Source organism: Phaseolus vulgaris, chromosome 1 (genome assembly GCF_051622355.1).
Source record: "Phaseolus vulgaris cultivar YP4 chromosome 1, ASM5162235v1, whole genome shotgun sequence".
Lineage (NCBI taxonomy): Eukaryota > Viridiplantae > Streptophyta > Magnoliopsida > Fabales > Fabaceae > Phaseolus > Phaseolus vulgaris.
Window position 1 is genome coordinate 21,833,270 of NC_143498.1, and position 15,723 is coordinate 21,848,992.

The following is a 15,723-nucleotide window of genomic DNA, read 5'->3' on the forward strand; positions in this document are numbered from 1 at the left end:
TATATAAAACAATAAAAATAAAAAGAGTGAAAAGTTCTGCGAAGAAAAATCATTTTTAATAATTTAAGCTACTTTATTAAATAAAATGCAACAAATATTACATTATATTTTAAAATAATAATTAAATTGATAATAAAATAAAAATATTAAATTAATTAATAAAATAAAATAAATTTAATATTTCATTAATATATATTTAATGTTAAATAAAAAATAAAAATATTAAATTAATAAATAAAATAAAAATATTAAATTAATAAATAAAATAAAAATAATTAAATTTGAATGATTTATTTTAATATATTTTTATTTTAAAATATTACTTTTTTATTTATTAATATTTTATAATAATTTTTTGTTTTAATGTAAAACTTATTTTAACTTTAATTTATATTTTACAAATTTATTAAATATATTATATGTTTATTATATATGTTTATACTTATTATATTAAATATATTATATTTTATATTAATATTTCATTAATATTTATATTTATATTGTAATAAAAAATAATTAATTATATAATAATATAAATAACTATTATGAAATAAAAAAATAATAATATAAAAAATAAAATGAAAATATTAATAATATATTTATAAAATAACAATAATAAAATAAGTAAAATAATTATAAATAATAAAAAATATTTTATTTTGTCACATCACTCGTAAACTTTTATAATTTTTTTTCATTTTTTACTTTATTCACCTTAATTATATAAAAAAAGAAAATCACTCTCGAAGAACATGCCAAAGAGAAGGAGGGTGAGACCCTTTTTGGGCATATTTGTATCCCTAGAGGCTACTGCATCCTAGGCAAAGAGAATGGGCTACCCTCTGACTTCCACGCTGCCAAACTGATCTCATCACAGACTTGTGAGCACACCACTGATATGTATCAGAAATCAGTCTTGAATTCATTCAAACCCATTTTTATTTACCCCTGTCACTAGTGGACCCCAATGTCAAATAGCTGTTCCAACTTCACTACCTTTTACATTCTTTACTTATCTTTTTCAGAGTATATAAATAACACATTTTATATATACTTTTTCAAAGTAAATAGAAAGGATTCTGAGTTTTACACACATCAATTTGTGAACTTCATTTAAGTTTTATGGACACATGCTTCAGTTTTGATTTTCCCTCAGAAATTCTTGGTATCCTGGGCAGGCCTAAGGTCCTGCCCAACATAACCCTTCAGTCTAATATTATTATTTTGGGCAGTGAGGCAGATAAAGAGAGGAATCAAACAAAACCGTTTTCCCATCTTTTGGTGTTCCCTTTTTTTCAGTTTCATAGAGTCACTTTCTTCACCTATCTTGTCCCACACCCTATATAAACATTCAGTTTCATTCAGTCTCATACATATCAACACCACAATCCCAACCCTTTAATAGATACACCATCTCACAGACATGGCTCTTCAAGGTTCAATGTCTTTTGCTGCTTTCACTCTTTTCTTGGTCCTCACAACAGTCTCTCATGGCAGAAATATCAACCCTCCCGTGTATGGTATATGTTCCTCTTCTGTCATTCTGCATGGATACAAGTGCCAAGAACACGAGGTAATACACTCTAAACAAATGCTTTGCAGTGGTGTTTGGAGATATATATGATCAAAATAAATGAAGTTCAGACTTAAAATAGTGAGACATTTTTGCAGGTTACAACCAATGATGGATATATTCTGAGTGTGCAAAGGATCCCAGAAGGTCGTGCTAATGGCAGTGGTAGCAGAACCAGGAAACAACCAGTGATCATACAACACGGAGTTCTAGTGGTAAGTGGGAAACTCTATATTATATATGCATCTACCCAGTTCCTACTTTCAAATTCAATTACCCTTTTCTTGCACCTTTCTATGGAATCTAAACACACTAATAAGCTCTTCAGCTTTTTAAACTGTTAAGTAAAATTAAACTTTTTAAATTCTTCATTGTTCGATACTTGATTATGTCTATACCATTCTCTTAATGAAAAAGTTTAATTATGTAATCTCCTACATTATGTATATCTACCCATCAAACACCTTTGAAGCAGTGCGTCATAATTTTTTTTACGTGTTTTGTTATAGTATTTAGGATAAACGGTTTATAACAATGCTGAGATAGCTTCAAAAAATAATTTTTGAAAGGTTATATAACAGATACATCTATTTTAATGATCTTATGTTCATTAAATTTTCTATACATTATTTTTAATTATATATATCTCGGATATTTTTTTTTCTCTTTTTTTCTTTCTTCTCTTTCCACCTAAACTTAGTGCAGCATGAATTAGAAGGGCAAAATTATATGTTTAGATTTTTTTTTAAATCTAATATTTTTTGCATCTCTTTTATAATAATTTTTTAAACTTTTTTTCTTCTCACGCAACATTTTATTCTCTTTTTATTCCTTTTTGCCCTGCATTCATTAATTTCACACCGTTTGCCATTCTTGAAACAAACGTTACCACAGGTTTATGATAAGGTGGCGAAAGTTCGGCGTCTGTCAAAATAAATTACGTGATGCTCATATGTCTCGTTGCTTAACGCATTACTATAAGTTACACTTTCTTTAGTGACGTTACAATTAAGCAATAAAAAGGTGCAATCATCACAATAGATTATTTTAAAATAAGTTTTTTTTTTCAATCCATCTCTTCTATAAGTCTTATCTTAGTTAAGATAAAACATTTATTAATCATCTTTATAAATGTTAAACTCTTTTGTAAAAAAAAAGCAATTTTATTACTTTACTCTTTAGTTAAAGCATGCATTCATTTGATTAAATGAGGGTCAACAAGCGTTGACCATTGTCAATGAGTGTGATCCAGCTGTTGAATTCCGCGTCATATGAATTTGATTTCCTTTAGACATGTTTCAAAGTAAAAAAATCATGATTTGTTTTTTTCTTTTTTCTTTTGTTACTTTTCTTTGTATACTCCCACAATCATCGGGGCTTCGAATTAACGACAAAGTGTATGAAAGCATCAATATCCTATGTGGTTTTTTTCTTCATTTTCATAATTTTCAGAAACCCAATCCTGAAATGATCCTTTTCATATTAGGAAATATATATATAAAAAGAGACACAGTGCAAGTGTCGGCCATGTTACCCATGATAAGTGTCAATATTGTTCTAATAAAACAAAATGTATTAAAAAGATTTTTGAATAGTCTCATATTTCCTTGATCAAGCACTAACAAAGCATGCTTGTAAAATTGAAAAAGCTATATTCACATTCTCAACCCTTAAGCAATGATAGAAACCCCACTCATGTCATGCGTACAAATTAAGGTTATTATGTATCTCTGTCACATGGATTATCAAGGTTGCCTTCTTCCCAACCAAGATAGCATGGAACATGACCCCCACTAAATGGAAGTGCACTTTAAAATTTTGAAGATCTTGTTCTTCGTATTATAATTTACTTTAATTTTTACTACACTTGTGTTTAATTTCTATCATAATTATACTCATTAATTAACAAAAAAAATAAATACTTCACTGTCCAAATTTTGTACGAAAGTGGGATAATTTTTCCACTTTTTTTAATAAAATTAGATTATTTAAAAAAAAACACACAAATATAAAAAAGTTGTGTTAACGTAACACTTTGAAATGGAAAAAAATGGTATCACTTTGATGCAACTTTTCACATATTCATAATTTTTTTAAAACAATCCTATTTTAATTAAAAAAGAAAATTACCACACTTTCATAAAAAAATTTACTATCCTCCCCAATGTTTAAATACAAAGTTAATAATAAAAGCTAAATAATAAAAGTGAGTGCTTGAAAGAATGTGGTTTAAAAAGTGAAATTATAGGTTTAAAATAAAAAATTATAGATAAAGTTATGAAAGCAAATAGAAAAAAAAAAGTGTCGACCAAATCTTATATAGTCTCTACATATAGTTATATACTTATTTATTGATTGATTAAAATAATACAATAATTACAATTTGCTATTATTATAGTAGATAATTTTGTTTCTTAAACCTGTGGTAAGAACTTTAATCTGTAGTTTTTAGGGAGAAAAAAATGTCTAGTAGGAGAAAATTAAAACTTGTTACAATACTTTTACAATACCATGGATGCAGGATGGTATGACATGGCTTCTGAACCCTCCAGAGCAAGACCTACCTTTGATTTTAGCTGATAATGGCTTTGACGTTTGGATTGCTAACAGCAGAGGAACCAGATTTAGCCGCCGACACATCTCATTGGACCCCTCTAGCCCGGTTGGTCTTTTTTTTTGTTTTTCTCCTGCTTTCAGGTTATCTTCTCTTCTGTTTTTCCTTTAATATGCTAAATTAACTCTTCTATATCAATCACCCAGGCCTTTTGGAATTGGTCTTGGGATGAACTTGTCTCCTATGATCTACCAGCCATCTTTAATTATGTATTCACCCAAACGCAGCAGAAGATCAATTACGTTGGCCATTCCTTGGTATTGCATTTGGAACTTATTAATAGCTTCAACTTTTCTTACAATCTTAATATAAATTATCATATATGTTATGTTCTCATGATTTCTAATTCATATTCATAATGTTAAACTCTTTATATTAACAATGTTTGATTAGAAAGTTGTTAGTTAAAGATAAAGAGTAGAATTTAGTTCTGAAAGTGATAGGCCATGTTTGGCAGGGAACTTTGACAGCTTTAGCATCCTTTTCCGAAGGGAAATTGGTTAACCAGCTGAAATCAGCAGCCTTGTTGAGCCCTATAGCGTATTTAAGCCACATGAACACAGCACTTGGTGTTATTGCAGCTAAGTCCTTCGTTGGTGAGGTACGTGGCACCTCTTGTTACTGTGAAATCATGTTCATACACACATAAATGAAGACACATTTGTTGATTCTGGGAAATGATTTTTGTTTTGCCAAACAGGTCACTACCCTCTTCGGTCTGGCAGAATTCAATCCAAAAGGGTAATGAAGTTGTCTCCTTATATGTACTTTTAAACCATAACCATGATTCTTACCAACTCCATGCATTGTATAGGTTACCTGTTGATGCCTTCCTCAAGTCTCTCTGCGCTTACCCTGGGATAGACTGCTATGACTTGATCACTGAACTAACTGGTCTATGTCTTTGCCTAAACTCCTTCACTACTTGTTAACCATTTGATTTTTAATTAAGCATCATATATTATTGGACACATTTTTCTTAGAAGTAAATCAAGGTTTAATATTATTGTTAATACCACTAAATATGGTGAATGTTAGTTTTAAAGAATTGATAATAGTGATCATCTAAAAAAACTAAAGAGAATCAAAATCCCAAATAATTTAAAGAATTAAAACTGAAAATCTCCATATTTCCACTGAAAACTTGGTTAAACCATAAATTAAACTGTAATGTTTTCTGACTATATCTGTGATCGGATTGTGATGTCCTATTTAGGTAAAAATTGCTGCCTCAATTCTTCTACTGTTGATATATTCTTGAGGAATGAACCTCAGTCAACATCAACAAAGAATATGGTGCACTTGGCTCAGAGTAAGATTTTCCCATCTACCAACATAACTCGTTTCTGGTGTTCTGAATTCAATTGCTTTTATACTGATCAAGGAAGCTTATATTACAATGTTTTGCAGCTGTAAGACGTGGGGTGTTGACAAAATTTAATTATGTGAGACCAGATTATAATATTATGCATTACGGAGACGTATTCCCTCCTATCTACAACCTTTCCAATATCCCTCATGACCTTCCTCTCTTCATTAGCTATGGTGGCAGAGATGCACTTTCAGATGCTCGAGATGTTCAGAATTTACTTGATAACCTCAAGTTCCATGATGTGGACAAGCTCAGTGTCCAGTTCATCAAGGAATATGCTCACGCTGACTACGTGATGGGGTTCAATGCCAAGGACTTTGTATACAATGCTGTTATTTCATTTTTCAATCATCAAGTTAACACTTGATGCCAAGCAAACTACGTCATAGAAAGAACCACGTGGCTTCATACGCTAGTGATCACTGAGATCAATCAAAAGTTATCTAGTGAAGATTAAGTAATGACCAATTACAAAAGTAATGAAGTATCACTACACCAGTGATTTGCTTTGGTGTTTCAATGGCTGTGTATCTATTGTAATGCAGAAGAAATTGGCTATTGGCCTCAACTATGTAACATGGAAACACGTGGATGAGATTTATCAAAAGAACTATAAACTAAGCTAGATGCATATGTGTATGTATGCAAATTACTCGCCGCTATTTACATTCTTAGTAAGAAGGTTCCAAATATATACATATCCCAATGGATGGTTGAAAGCTCACATCACTAAAAACATTTCGTAATTGAAGCTCATTTGAAAATCTAGTGTGCCAAATATCAGTTTATCATTATGAGCTACATATTCATATTTACTAAGATTTTCTCTGGGACAGTCATTTGCTTATATGCCTTCAAGATAAGGACCCTTTGGAGACCCATGAATCACTTTTCTGTTTAATATCTATATTCAAACGCCTACTACTGATTATGACCACTTGTTGTGAAATGAAAATTTTAACAAGTACCCATATGTATTTTTCCTTTTAATTTTCCAACTGGTTTTTTCCTACTCTATGCAGAGGTATAGAAGCTTCTCTGAGTTTTAGAAACTTAAGTTAATAATGAGTAAGATAAATTCAGAATAATGATATTAATGTTGGGAAAAACGGGTAATTTCTCCACTAAAACAGAACACTAACAGAGCTATCCGACAAATAATATTAAATAAACAGAGCGAAATAATAAAAGAGATAAAAAGGAAAAAACACACCAAAAAATTGTTAACGGAGTTCGGCCAATTTAGCCTAATCTCCGAGAAACAACCCGTTTTTATTATGAGAGAAGATATTACAACTTGGGATATTTAACAGTGAAGGAGGATATGTTAATTTATAACCCTCAAACCTCCTTCCCAAACAATGAACCCACCGATGTGGGACTTGGAATTAAGCCAAAATCAACAAATCTCCACTTTGGATTAATTTCAAGTCCCACCTAATACAAATCTTCTCAAAACATAACAAAAACAAACTTTGCAGTGCTTCAAATTTGCGCCTTTGGGCACCAACTTCAAATGTGCAAGATATTAACCAAGTCTAAACAATGTTCAAACTTGGCCCTTGTAACCACCTTGGTGAGCATATCTGCAGGATTCTCCGTAATGTGAATCTTCTGGAGAACAATCTCCTCTTCTTCGAGAATCTCACGCACAAAGTGATAGCGAACATCAATGTGCTTCGTCCGTGCATGAAAGACTTGATTCTTGGCTAAATGAATAGCACTCTGATTGTTAGAATATAACTCAAGTTGTTTCTGACCAACTCCCAAGTCTTTTAGCAACCCATGAAGCCAAATTGCTTCCTTCACAACCTCTGTAATCGCCATATACTTTGCCTCTGTTGTAGACAAAGCCACCGTAGACTGCAAGGTAGACTTCCAACTAACTGGCGCTTTTGCTAAAGTGAACAAATAGCCAGTTGTAGACGTTGCTTATACAAATCACCTGCATAATCAGAATCAAAATATCCAACTATGCATTGACCAAGTGATTCATCTTGCTCAAATGCCAATCCAACATCTAAGGTATTTTGGAGGTACCGTAGAATCCATCTCACAGCTTGCTAATGACCCTTACCCGGATCATGCATATACCTGCTAACAACACTCACAGCCTGTGAAATATCTGGTCTCATACACACCATTGCATACATCAAGCTTCCAACTGTTAGAAAGTATGGCTTTAAACTAGAGGGGGGGGTGAATGGTTTAAAGAGGGATTTCGAAAACTTTTAAGCTTTGAATGAAATTACTTTGAGAATATCTTGATTAAGAAATCAGTTTTTCAAAACACAAAGCTAAAAGCACAGCACCAGAAAAACAATCGGTTGTTTCGCAGAAACAATCGGTTGTTTATACCAGTTTACAAAAATAAAAACTAAATTTAAAGAGTTAAGGGATAGAGAAAAAAGCACACAGAGATTTATACTGGTTCACTCTAAACCCAGAGCTTCATCCAGTCTTCTCAGAACTCACTGAGGAATTCCACTAAGCAATCAAACCTAGATCACTTACAGGTTTTGTATCTTCGTGTATACCAAAATGTTGTAGTACCTTCTGCAAATACTGCTTCTGTGACAACCAAAGTTTTCCCCTCTCTCTGTCCCTGTTTATCTCCATGCCGAGAATCTTCTTGGCTTCCCCCAAATCCTTCATCTCGAACTCTTTACTCAACTGAGCCTTTAACCTGTCAATCTCAACTTGGCTCTTTGCTGCAATCAGCATATCATCAACATATAAGAGTAAGTAAATATAGGAACCATCTTGAATTTTGCGCAAATACACACAATGATCATATTTGCTTCTCTTGTACTTCTGATCCTTCATGAACTTATCAAATTGTTTGTACCACTGTCTCGGAGATTGTTTCAGTCCATACAACGATTTGCTAAGTTTACAAACCCAATCTTCTTTACCAACAACCTTGTATCCTTTTGGTTGAGTCATATAGATTTCCTCATTCAAATCACCGTGTAGGAACGCGATCTTTACATCAAGTTGAGCTAACTCCAAATTCAACTGTGCTACCAAGGCCAACAAAATTCGAATGGAGGAATGTTTAACAACTGGAGAAAACACCTCATTATAATCAATTCCCTCCCTCTGAGCAAAGCCTTTAGCAACCAACCTTGCCTTGTAGCGAACATCTTCTTTATTAGGAAATCCTTCTTTCTTTGCAAATAGCCATTTGCACCCAATTGCCTTCTTACCTTTTGGTACTTATGCCAGCTTCCACGTCTTATTCTTCTTCAAAGACTTCATGTCCTCTTCCATCGCACCCGCCCAATTACCACTCTCTGAACTCAGAATGGCTTCTGGGTTAGTGGATGGAATGTCATCAACAACTGAAAGTGCATAGGCAACCATATCCATGAAACGAGCAGGCTTTTGAATATCTCGTTTTTGTCTTCTAACTGCAATTGGCGCTGATTGTTGTTGAGATTCTTGGGTAGGAACCTCTTCCTTATCTGACTCTTCTTCTGCCATAGGAGAGTCACTTGTGGTATTTCGTGTTGGGATCACCACTGTCTGTTCAAACTCCACCTACTTCCGGGCACACTCCACCCGTTACGGAGTACTATCAGCTCCTTCTGGATTTACCTTATTTAACATGGCAGATTCATCAAAGGTAACATCCCTGCTGATAATCGTCTTCTTTGCCTCTAGACACCATAAACGGTATCCCTTCACTCTAGGACTAAAGCCCATGAAAAGAGCTTTCTTTGCCCGTGGATCCAACTTTGATTCAATCACATGATAATATGCAATAGAACCAAAAACATGCAAATAATCATAATCAGTTGCAGGTTTTCCAGACCATACCTCTAACGGGGTTTTGCCATCTATAGCAGATGATGACAAACGATTGACGAGATGTTGAGCGTATGTCACAGCCTCAGCCCAAAACTCTCTGCCTAACTCAGCATTAGACATCATACAACGAACTTTCTCCACAAATGTCTTGTTCATACGCTTTGACACCCTATTCTGCTGTGGTGTTTTTCTAACAGTGAAGTGTCGAACTATGCCACAATCTTGGCATACTTTCAGGAACAGATCACTCTTGTATTCTCCTCCATTGTCTATTTGGAGAACCTTAATCTTCCTTCCTATCTGGTTTTCAACTTGAGCTTTCCACTTAAGGAAAATTTCAAGCACATCATTTTTGTTCTTCATAGTAAACACCCAAACTCTCTTGGAAAAATCATCCACAAAAGTGATAAAATAATGCCTACCTCCGATTGACAGAGTCTTGGCAGGTCCCCACACATCTGAATGCACATAATCCAGAATACCCTTGGTATTGTAAATTGCAGTACCAAACTTCACTTTTCGTTATTTTCCCAGAACACAATGCTCACAAAACTCAAGTTTGCAAGCCTTCCTACCTTTCAACAATCGCTACTGTCCCCACCACTGTACTACCTTGATAGTAATACAGATTGTTCTTCCTCGCGCCTTTCAACATCACCAGTGCTCCTGAAGTTGCTTTAAGAATTCCATCTCGCATCGTCACAACTAGGCCTTTAGATTCTAAAGCCCCCAATGAGACGAGATTCTTCTTCAACTTTGGCACGTACCGTACATCCTGTGAATCCATCATGATTCCGTAACTTGATTGAACCTATCCCAGCTGTCTTGCATGGATTATCATTACCCATGTAAACAACCCCGCCATCAAGTTCTTGAAATTCAAAGAACCATTCCCGAATGGGACACATATGATAGGTACAACCTGAATCCAATATCCACTCATTTGGATACGATGATGTTGAAAGCGAGACAATTAAAGAGATATCTGATTCCACATCACTTTTGCATTCTGCAACATTTGCATCTTGCGGAGCCTTCCCTTTCTTCTACAGTTTTGGACAGTCTTTCTTCCAGTGTCCTTTCTCATGACAGAAAGCACACAAATCTTTGGCAACGGCTCGACCTTTAGAATTAGACCTCCCTCTTCTCCCCTTTGTATGGCTTTGCTAACGACCTCTTGCCACCAATGCTTCTTCTGATGTCGTTGATTTGGTTTTCATCTTATCATGCTTTCTCAATTCATGACTATATAAAGCAGAACAAACAACATCTAAGGACACATTCTCCTTCCCGTGAAGGAGCGTAGTCTCCAAATGTTCAAATTCACCAGGAAGAGATGATAACAACATCAAAGCCAAATCCTCATCCTCGAACTTCACATCTAAATTCAACAGGTCTGCTACTAATTGATTAAACATAGTGATGTGTGCATTCATAGTAGTACCTTGTTGGTAGTCAAATCGGAACAACATTTTCTTCATCCAGAGCTTATTCTGACCACTCTTCTTCAGAAACTTGTTCTCCAATGCCTTCCACAGTTTGTGTGCAGAAGTCTCATTTTTTACAGCATACTTCTGCTCTCTGGACAGGCAGGATCAAATAGTTCCGCATGCCAACCGGTTGATGATGCTCTAGTCTTTCTCCTCTACCTCTTCTAGTTTCTCTCCTTCAATAGCAATATCAAGACCCTGCTGAAAAAGAGAGTCCAAGACCTCTCCTTGCCACATGCCAAAATGTCCAGTGCCATCAAATATTTCCACCGCCAATTTCAAAGTGGACACCGGGAACCTCGACCATGATGACGAGGAGCCCGACACTCTGGATACATCCTTCACTTCTTCTTCTTGATTTTCCATTACAAACTCAAAATATAGTATTCAATATTACAAATAATTTCAAACAACCCAAGGGCGAACCTTCGACTCTGATACCACTTGTTGGGAAAAATGGGTAATTTCCCCATTAAAACAGAACACTAACAGAGCTACCCGACAAATAATATTGAATAAACAAAGCGGAATAATAAAAGAGATAAAGAGGAAAAAACACACCAGAAAATTGTTAACGGAGTTTGACCAATTTAGCCTAATCTCCGAGCACAGCTGAAACAGTCCGCTTTTATTATTATGAGAGAAGATATTACAACTTGGGAGATTTAACGGTGAAGGAGGAGATGTTAATTTATAACCCTCAAATCTTCTTCTCAAACAATGAACCCACCGATGTGGGACTTGGGATTAAGCAAAAATCAACAATTGATATCAGTCTTTCTTTTACATGTTCGTTTCTTAACTATTTTACTCATTCTTAAGGCCATCAAACTTTCAATTGCTTTATTTCTTCCCCAGTGGCACTTTTTCTTCCATTTCTTGAAGATATCGGAACTTAGAGATGAGATGCATGCGACCCCAACTTGTTGAGGCTAAAAATTATAGAGCGCAAAGAACATGAAAGAGGACTTTCGTAGAGTAACTCACTGTATTGATTTGAATGAAAAAAAGAAACCACTGAGTTTGATACATGTTCTATTTATAGAGCTTATTGAAGAAGTAATTAATAACAACAAATTAACCAACTAATCTCAACAGCCACAATTAACCAACAATTTGTAACAAAAGAAAATCAGGTGAGTAATTTATTGGCCATATCCACCAATTTACTCATCACTCAGGTGTAAAAATACCTGCTCCTCACCATAACCCTGTTTGGTTCTAGTCTTCTAGATGTATCTACCCATGATTTCTTTTTTTTCCTTTCCTTTCTTGTTGTGCCATTATCTGTCATAAAAATTGAAATTTGAACTTCGAGAGACTACCCCTTCAGATGATTCATGCTAACTTCGTTTGAACGCAAAGCTTTCACAACTTCTACCCACCTGAGTTTACTTGGCGGCTAATGCAAACACTTGAAACGAGGAAACTACACAAAAATGCTTTGCTTCTTTTGCCCCAGAGACCAAAAGCTGGTCAAGCTATGTTGAGCCAATTAGAAGGAAACATTCTTTATATTTTCTAACATGTTATTGTACAATAACTTAAATATGACATTATTTTTGAACATACATAAGATAACCAAATAACGTAATGATATCATATGTTAAGTTGTTAGAGGTGGGGTATAGATTTCACGGATTGTTGGCATAAATAGTAATGGATTACAACAAGGTTCACACATAACCAAGATAATAAAAAAAACACAGAAAGCAGAGAGACCCAAAAAGAGAGATGGGGCGCAAGAACACAATTTTCTTGGCACTGTTTGTTGCTTTGATTACAAATGAGGCCATGGCAGAACAACATGTAGTTGGTGGAAGCCAAGGTTGGGATGCATCCACAAACTTTAATTCTTGGGTTTCGGGCCAAACATTTAATGTTGGCGATCAACTTGGTACGTTTCTTACACAGAATTTAAAGGATTCATTTACTCAGTTACTTTGAGAAAAAAATTACTTTCAGTTCATACAAATTTAACTCTAATTTAAAAACTTAAACGATGAATTGGAATATTCCCCTGAAAATTGATTTAATTTGACTGATACTTTTATTCCTTTTTGTTTTGATAGTTTTCAAGTACTCTTCTGGGTTGCATAGTGTGGTTGAACTAGGTAGTGAGAGTGAGTACAAGAATTGTGATCTTGGGAATACAGTGAACTCAATGAGCAGTGGCAATGATGTTGTGAAACTGAACAAGCCTGGTGCACGTTACTTTGCATGTGGTACTTTAGGTCATTGTGGTCAAGGTATGAAGGTGAAGATCACAACAGTGTCTGGAACATCTTCCCCTGCATCATCATCATCATCATCATCGTCATCTTCTTCTTCTTCATCTTCAGCCTCACAATGCTTCAGCTCTCTTGTGTTCATTTTTGCATCGTTGATTGCCTCTCTGCTTAACCAGTTTTGATTCATGATTTGAGTTGAGCTTGTGAAGTTTTTCTAGAATGGACTTTTGGCCATGATTTCATTGTCTATGTTGAAATTATAGTTAAATAACAGGGGTCATGGGATATTTCTTTTAATCATTTTGGAAATTGCTATATACATAGAATATACATAGGGTTATACTGTTTTCCATCAATTTTTATGTCATTCTCCATTATTAATATTATTGTCATCTTATTAACCATTTATAAAACCAAGTACATTAAATTATTGTAAAAAGTTATTTCTTTGAGCATTCTAAAATACAAAATTAATAGTAATATTAATATCTTTAACACTTTTAATTCAATTTTTTCAACAAGTATGAGACAAGAATTTTATAGTTAACCCAAAAACGTTATCAAGGAAAATTGTACACCTTTTCAATGAAATGGAAAATAATGAATATATGTGTTCAACAATTTCAAAAAAAGAAACAACTTTAATAGTTGTGTTCGGATCCACTTGTGGCGAAAGATGGAAATGCGATTTGGATTGGAAAGTGAAAAGTTGAGGGTGTGAGAGTGTGGAAATGTGAAGATTTGAAAAGAAAGTTGATGATGTTTGGATTGGGGTATATTAGAGTGAATGTAAGAGAAAAATTGAAGTATGTGATGTAGTGGTTGTAAGGATATTTTGAATTGTTTTTAATGATGTAAATTGTAAGATTACAAATTTATCCTTATCCATAATAAAAAAATAATAATAATTAATTTTGTGCATATTTTAGTTAATTAAAATAATAAAAATTACAATTATAAATAAAATAATATAAAATTAAAATAAATAAATGAAATTAAAAATTTAAATATAATTATATTATTTTTCATTTTATTAATTTAAATTAATTTTGTTAGTTAAATTAGTGTATTTAGATTTTAATATTGTTTATGGTTATTTAATTTATATTATATTATATATATATATATTAAGTATATGTTTTTTATATAAAAACACAAATATTAATGATAATTTTTTGAATGGTTCCTATTCAAATACTACACACCGTCATACACATACATTTACTTGGGGTAAAAATGAAAATTAAAAGGTCCCAATGTGACTTTCCCATAATGTTTCATTTTCTCTTTAACTATGAGAGGATACCTTACGTCCCTCACTCACATTTCTTTGCTCCTACATCCGTGCAAATGATTAAGAGTCTGTTTGCTCCAGGGTGAGTCTTGTGCATGAGGACGAAAAGGAGGGGATGATTTGCATTTGGTTTAAGGGATATGCGCGAAAGAGAGAGTAAGTATACAAGCGTGAATAGTAAAATTGTTTCTCCTCCTCATAGCACAGAAACAACGAGAAAGACACATAACCAAATGTAATTTCCAATTTTGTCCCACATAGTAAACAAGTTTCAGTAACTTTATATTAATAAATTTGATTATCATAAAGTAAAAGTAAAAGTATATGAATTTCATTCTCAAATCTTTATAATAATATAATATAATAATAATAATAATAATAAATCATATAAATTAAATAATAAATAATTTTTAAAATAATGATAATAAATATAAATTAAATAAATTAATAATGTACTGAACAGAGTGCTCAATGCTTAGGGGTCAGAGCTCAGTGCATGGTGTGGGTAGGTCAGTTCGGCTGTTGGACTTTTAAAGTAGGTCATGAGTTTGTTCCAGTTACGTTAGTAAGCCCGTTGGAGAATAATTGAAATAATATTTTTATACGCTAATATAAAGTTAGTAGTAAAAGATATTTCTTAACCTAAGAGTGTGTGTTAGTACACGTAGTGGTTAAGTCACGTAAATATATTTTAACCTAAGTGTGTGTTTAGGGCACGTAGTGGTTAAGTTTCATACATAGTGAAAGATAACGTTGGACCATGAGTTAGGGTGCCCACGTAAACATAATATTTTCATGCAGTTAGCATCTGAAGATAAGTGGTGCCCCGTTAGCAAGTGATTTTTCTGTTGTTATTTTATGCTCTCATTAGAGTCAAGATTCTTTTTTGTTGTAGCACCCTGAGTGGAGGTGCCCATAAACAGAATGTTTTCTGTTACGTATGCTTCGGTTGAGATTAAATTCTCATGAGAGAAAACTGTTACAAGAGATAAGCTATAAAAGGGGCTTGAGACCCAAGGTAAATGTACGTTGTTTTTTAGACTGAAACTGAATACTTCTTTAATTTTAGTAAGCTCTTACTGATTTGATCGTCAGATTGTGATCAACAGGTATGACCCCCTCTGTTTCAACAGAGTCACGTTTCAATGCAACAATAAGATGTAGAACAAACTCCAGAAGAGACAGATCAAAAGTGGAGCTTCTCACCATAGTCAACCGACGAGAAAGTCAACTGGAAAGAACATTTAGCACCCACCGTGGGGCCTGATAAAACTTGATCCCATCCAAATTTGTGTTTGAGTTTTCTAGCGATATGAGGAACACTAGGCATGGACCG

The 15,723-nt window shown here is 33.7% G+C and overlaps 2 protein-coding genes across 2 annotated transcripts; both read left to right on the forward strand.

Annotated features, from left to right (window-relative positions):
* The first annotated feature begins 721 nt into the window (after window positions 1-721).
* LOC137813703 (triacylglycerol lipase 2) lies at window positions 722-6,221 on the forward strand. The gene is made up of 9 exons (XM_068616086.2): window positions 722-1,573; window positions 1,672-1,788; window positions 4,095-4,235; window positions 4,334-4,444; window positions 4,645-4,788; window positions 4,888-4,928; window positions 5,002-5,081; window positions 5,404-5,499; window positions 5,598-6,221. Exons 1-9 carry the CDS (start codon window positions 1,424-1,426, stop codon window positions 5,924-5,926), a joined length of 1,209 nt encoding a protein of 402 aa, XP_068472187.1. The 5' UTR covers window positions 722-1,423; the 3' UTR covers window positions 5,927-6,221.
* A 6,308-nt stretch (window positions 6,222-12,529) lies between these two features.
* On the forward strand, window positions 12,530-13,532 carry LOC137813704 (Cupredoxin superfamily protein). The gene is made up of 2 exons (XM_068616087.2): window positions 12,530-12,759; window positions 12,935-13,532. Exons 1-2 carry the CDS (start codon window positions 12,597-12,599, stop codon window positions 13,273-13,275), a joined length of 504 nt encoding a protein of 167 aa, XP_068472188.2. The 5' UTR covers window positions 12,530-12,596; the 3' UTR covers window positions 13,276-13,532.
* The last annotated feature ends 2,191 nt before the right edge of the window (window positions 13,533-15,723 follow it).

What these genes read in the sequence shown, in the direction of transcription:
- LOC137813703 (XM_068616086.2), top strand. Translation starts at nt 1,424, where the DNA reads ATGGCTCTTCAAGGTTCAATGTCTTTTGCTGCTTTCACTCTTTTCTTG. An exon ending in CATTGGACCCCTCTAGCCCG is followed by an intron (nt 4,236 to 4,333) that starts GTTGGTCTTTTT and finishes TCAATCACCCAG; the next exon opens with GCCTTTTGGAATTGGTCTTG. An exon ending in TATGGTGCACTTGGCTCAGA is followed by an intron (nt 5,500 to 5,597) that starts GTAAGATTTTCC and finishes AATGTTTTGCAG; the next exon opens with CTGTAAGACGTGGGGTGTTG.
- LOC137813704 (XM_068616087.2), top strand. Translation starts at nt 12,597, where the DNA reads ATGGGGCGCAAGAACACAATTTTCTTGGCACTGTTTGTTGCTTTGATT. An exon ending in TAATGTTGGCGATCAACTTG is followed by an intron (nt 12,760 to 12,934) that starts GTACGTTTCTTA and finishes TTGTTTTGATAG; the next exon opens with TTTTCAAGTACTCTTCTGGG.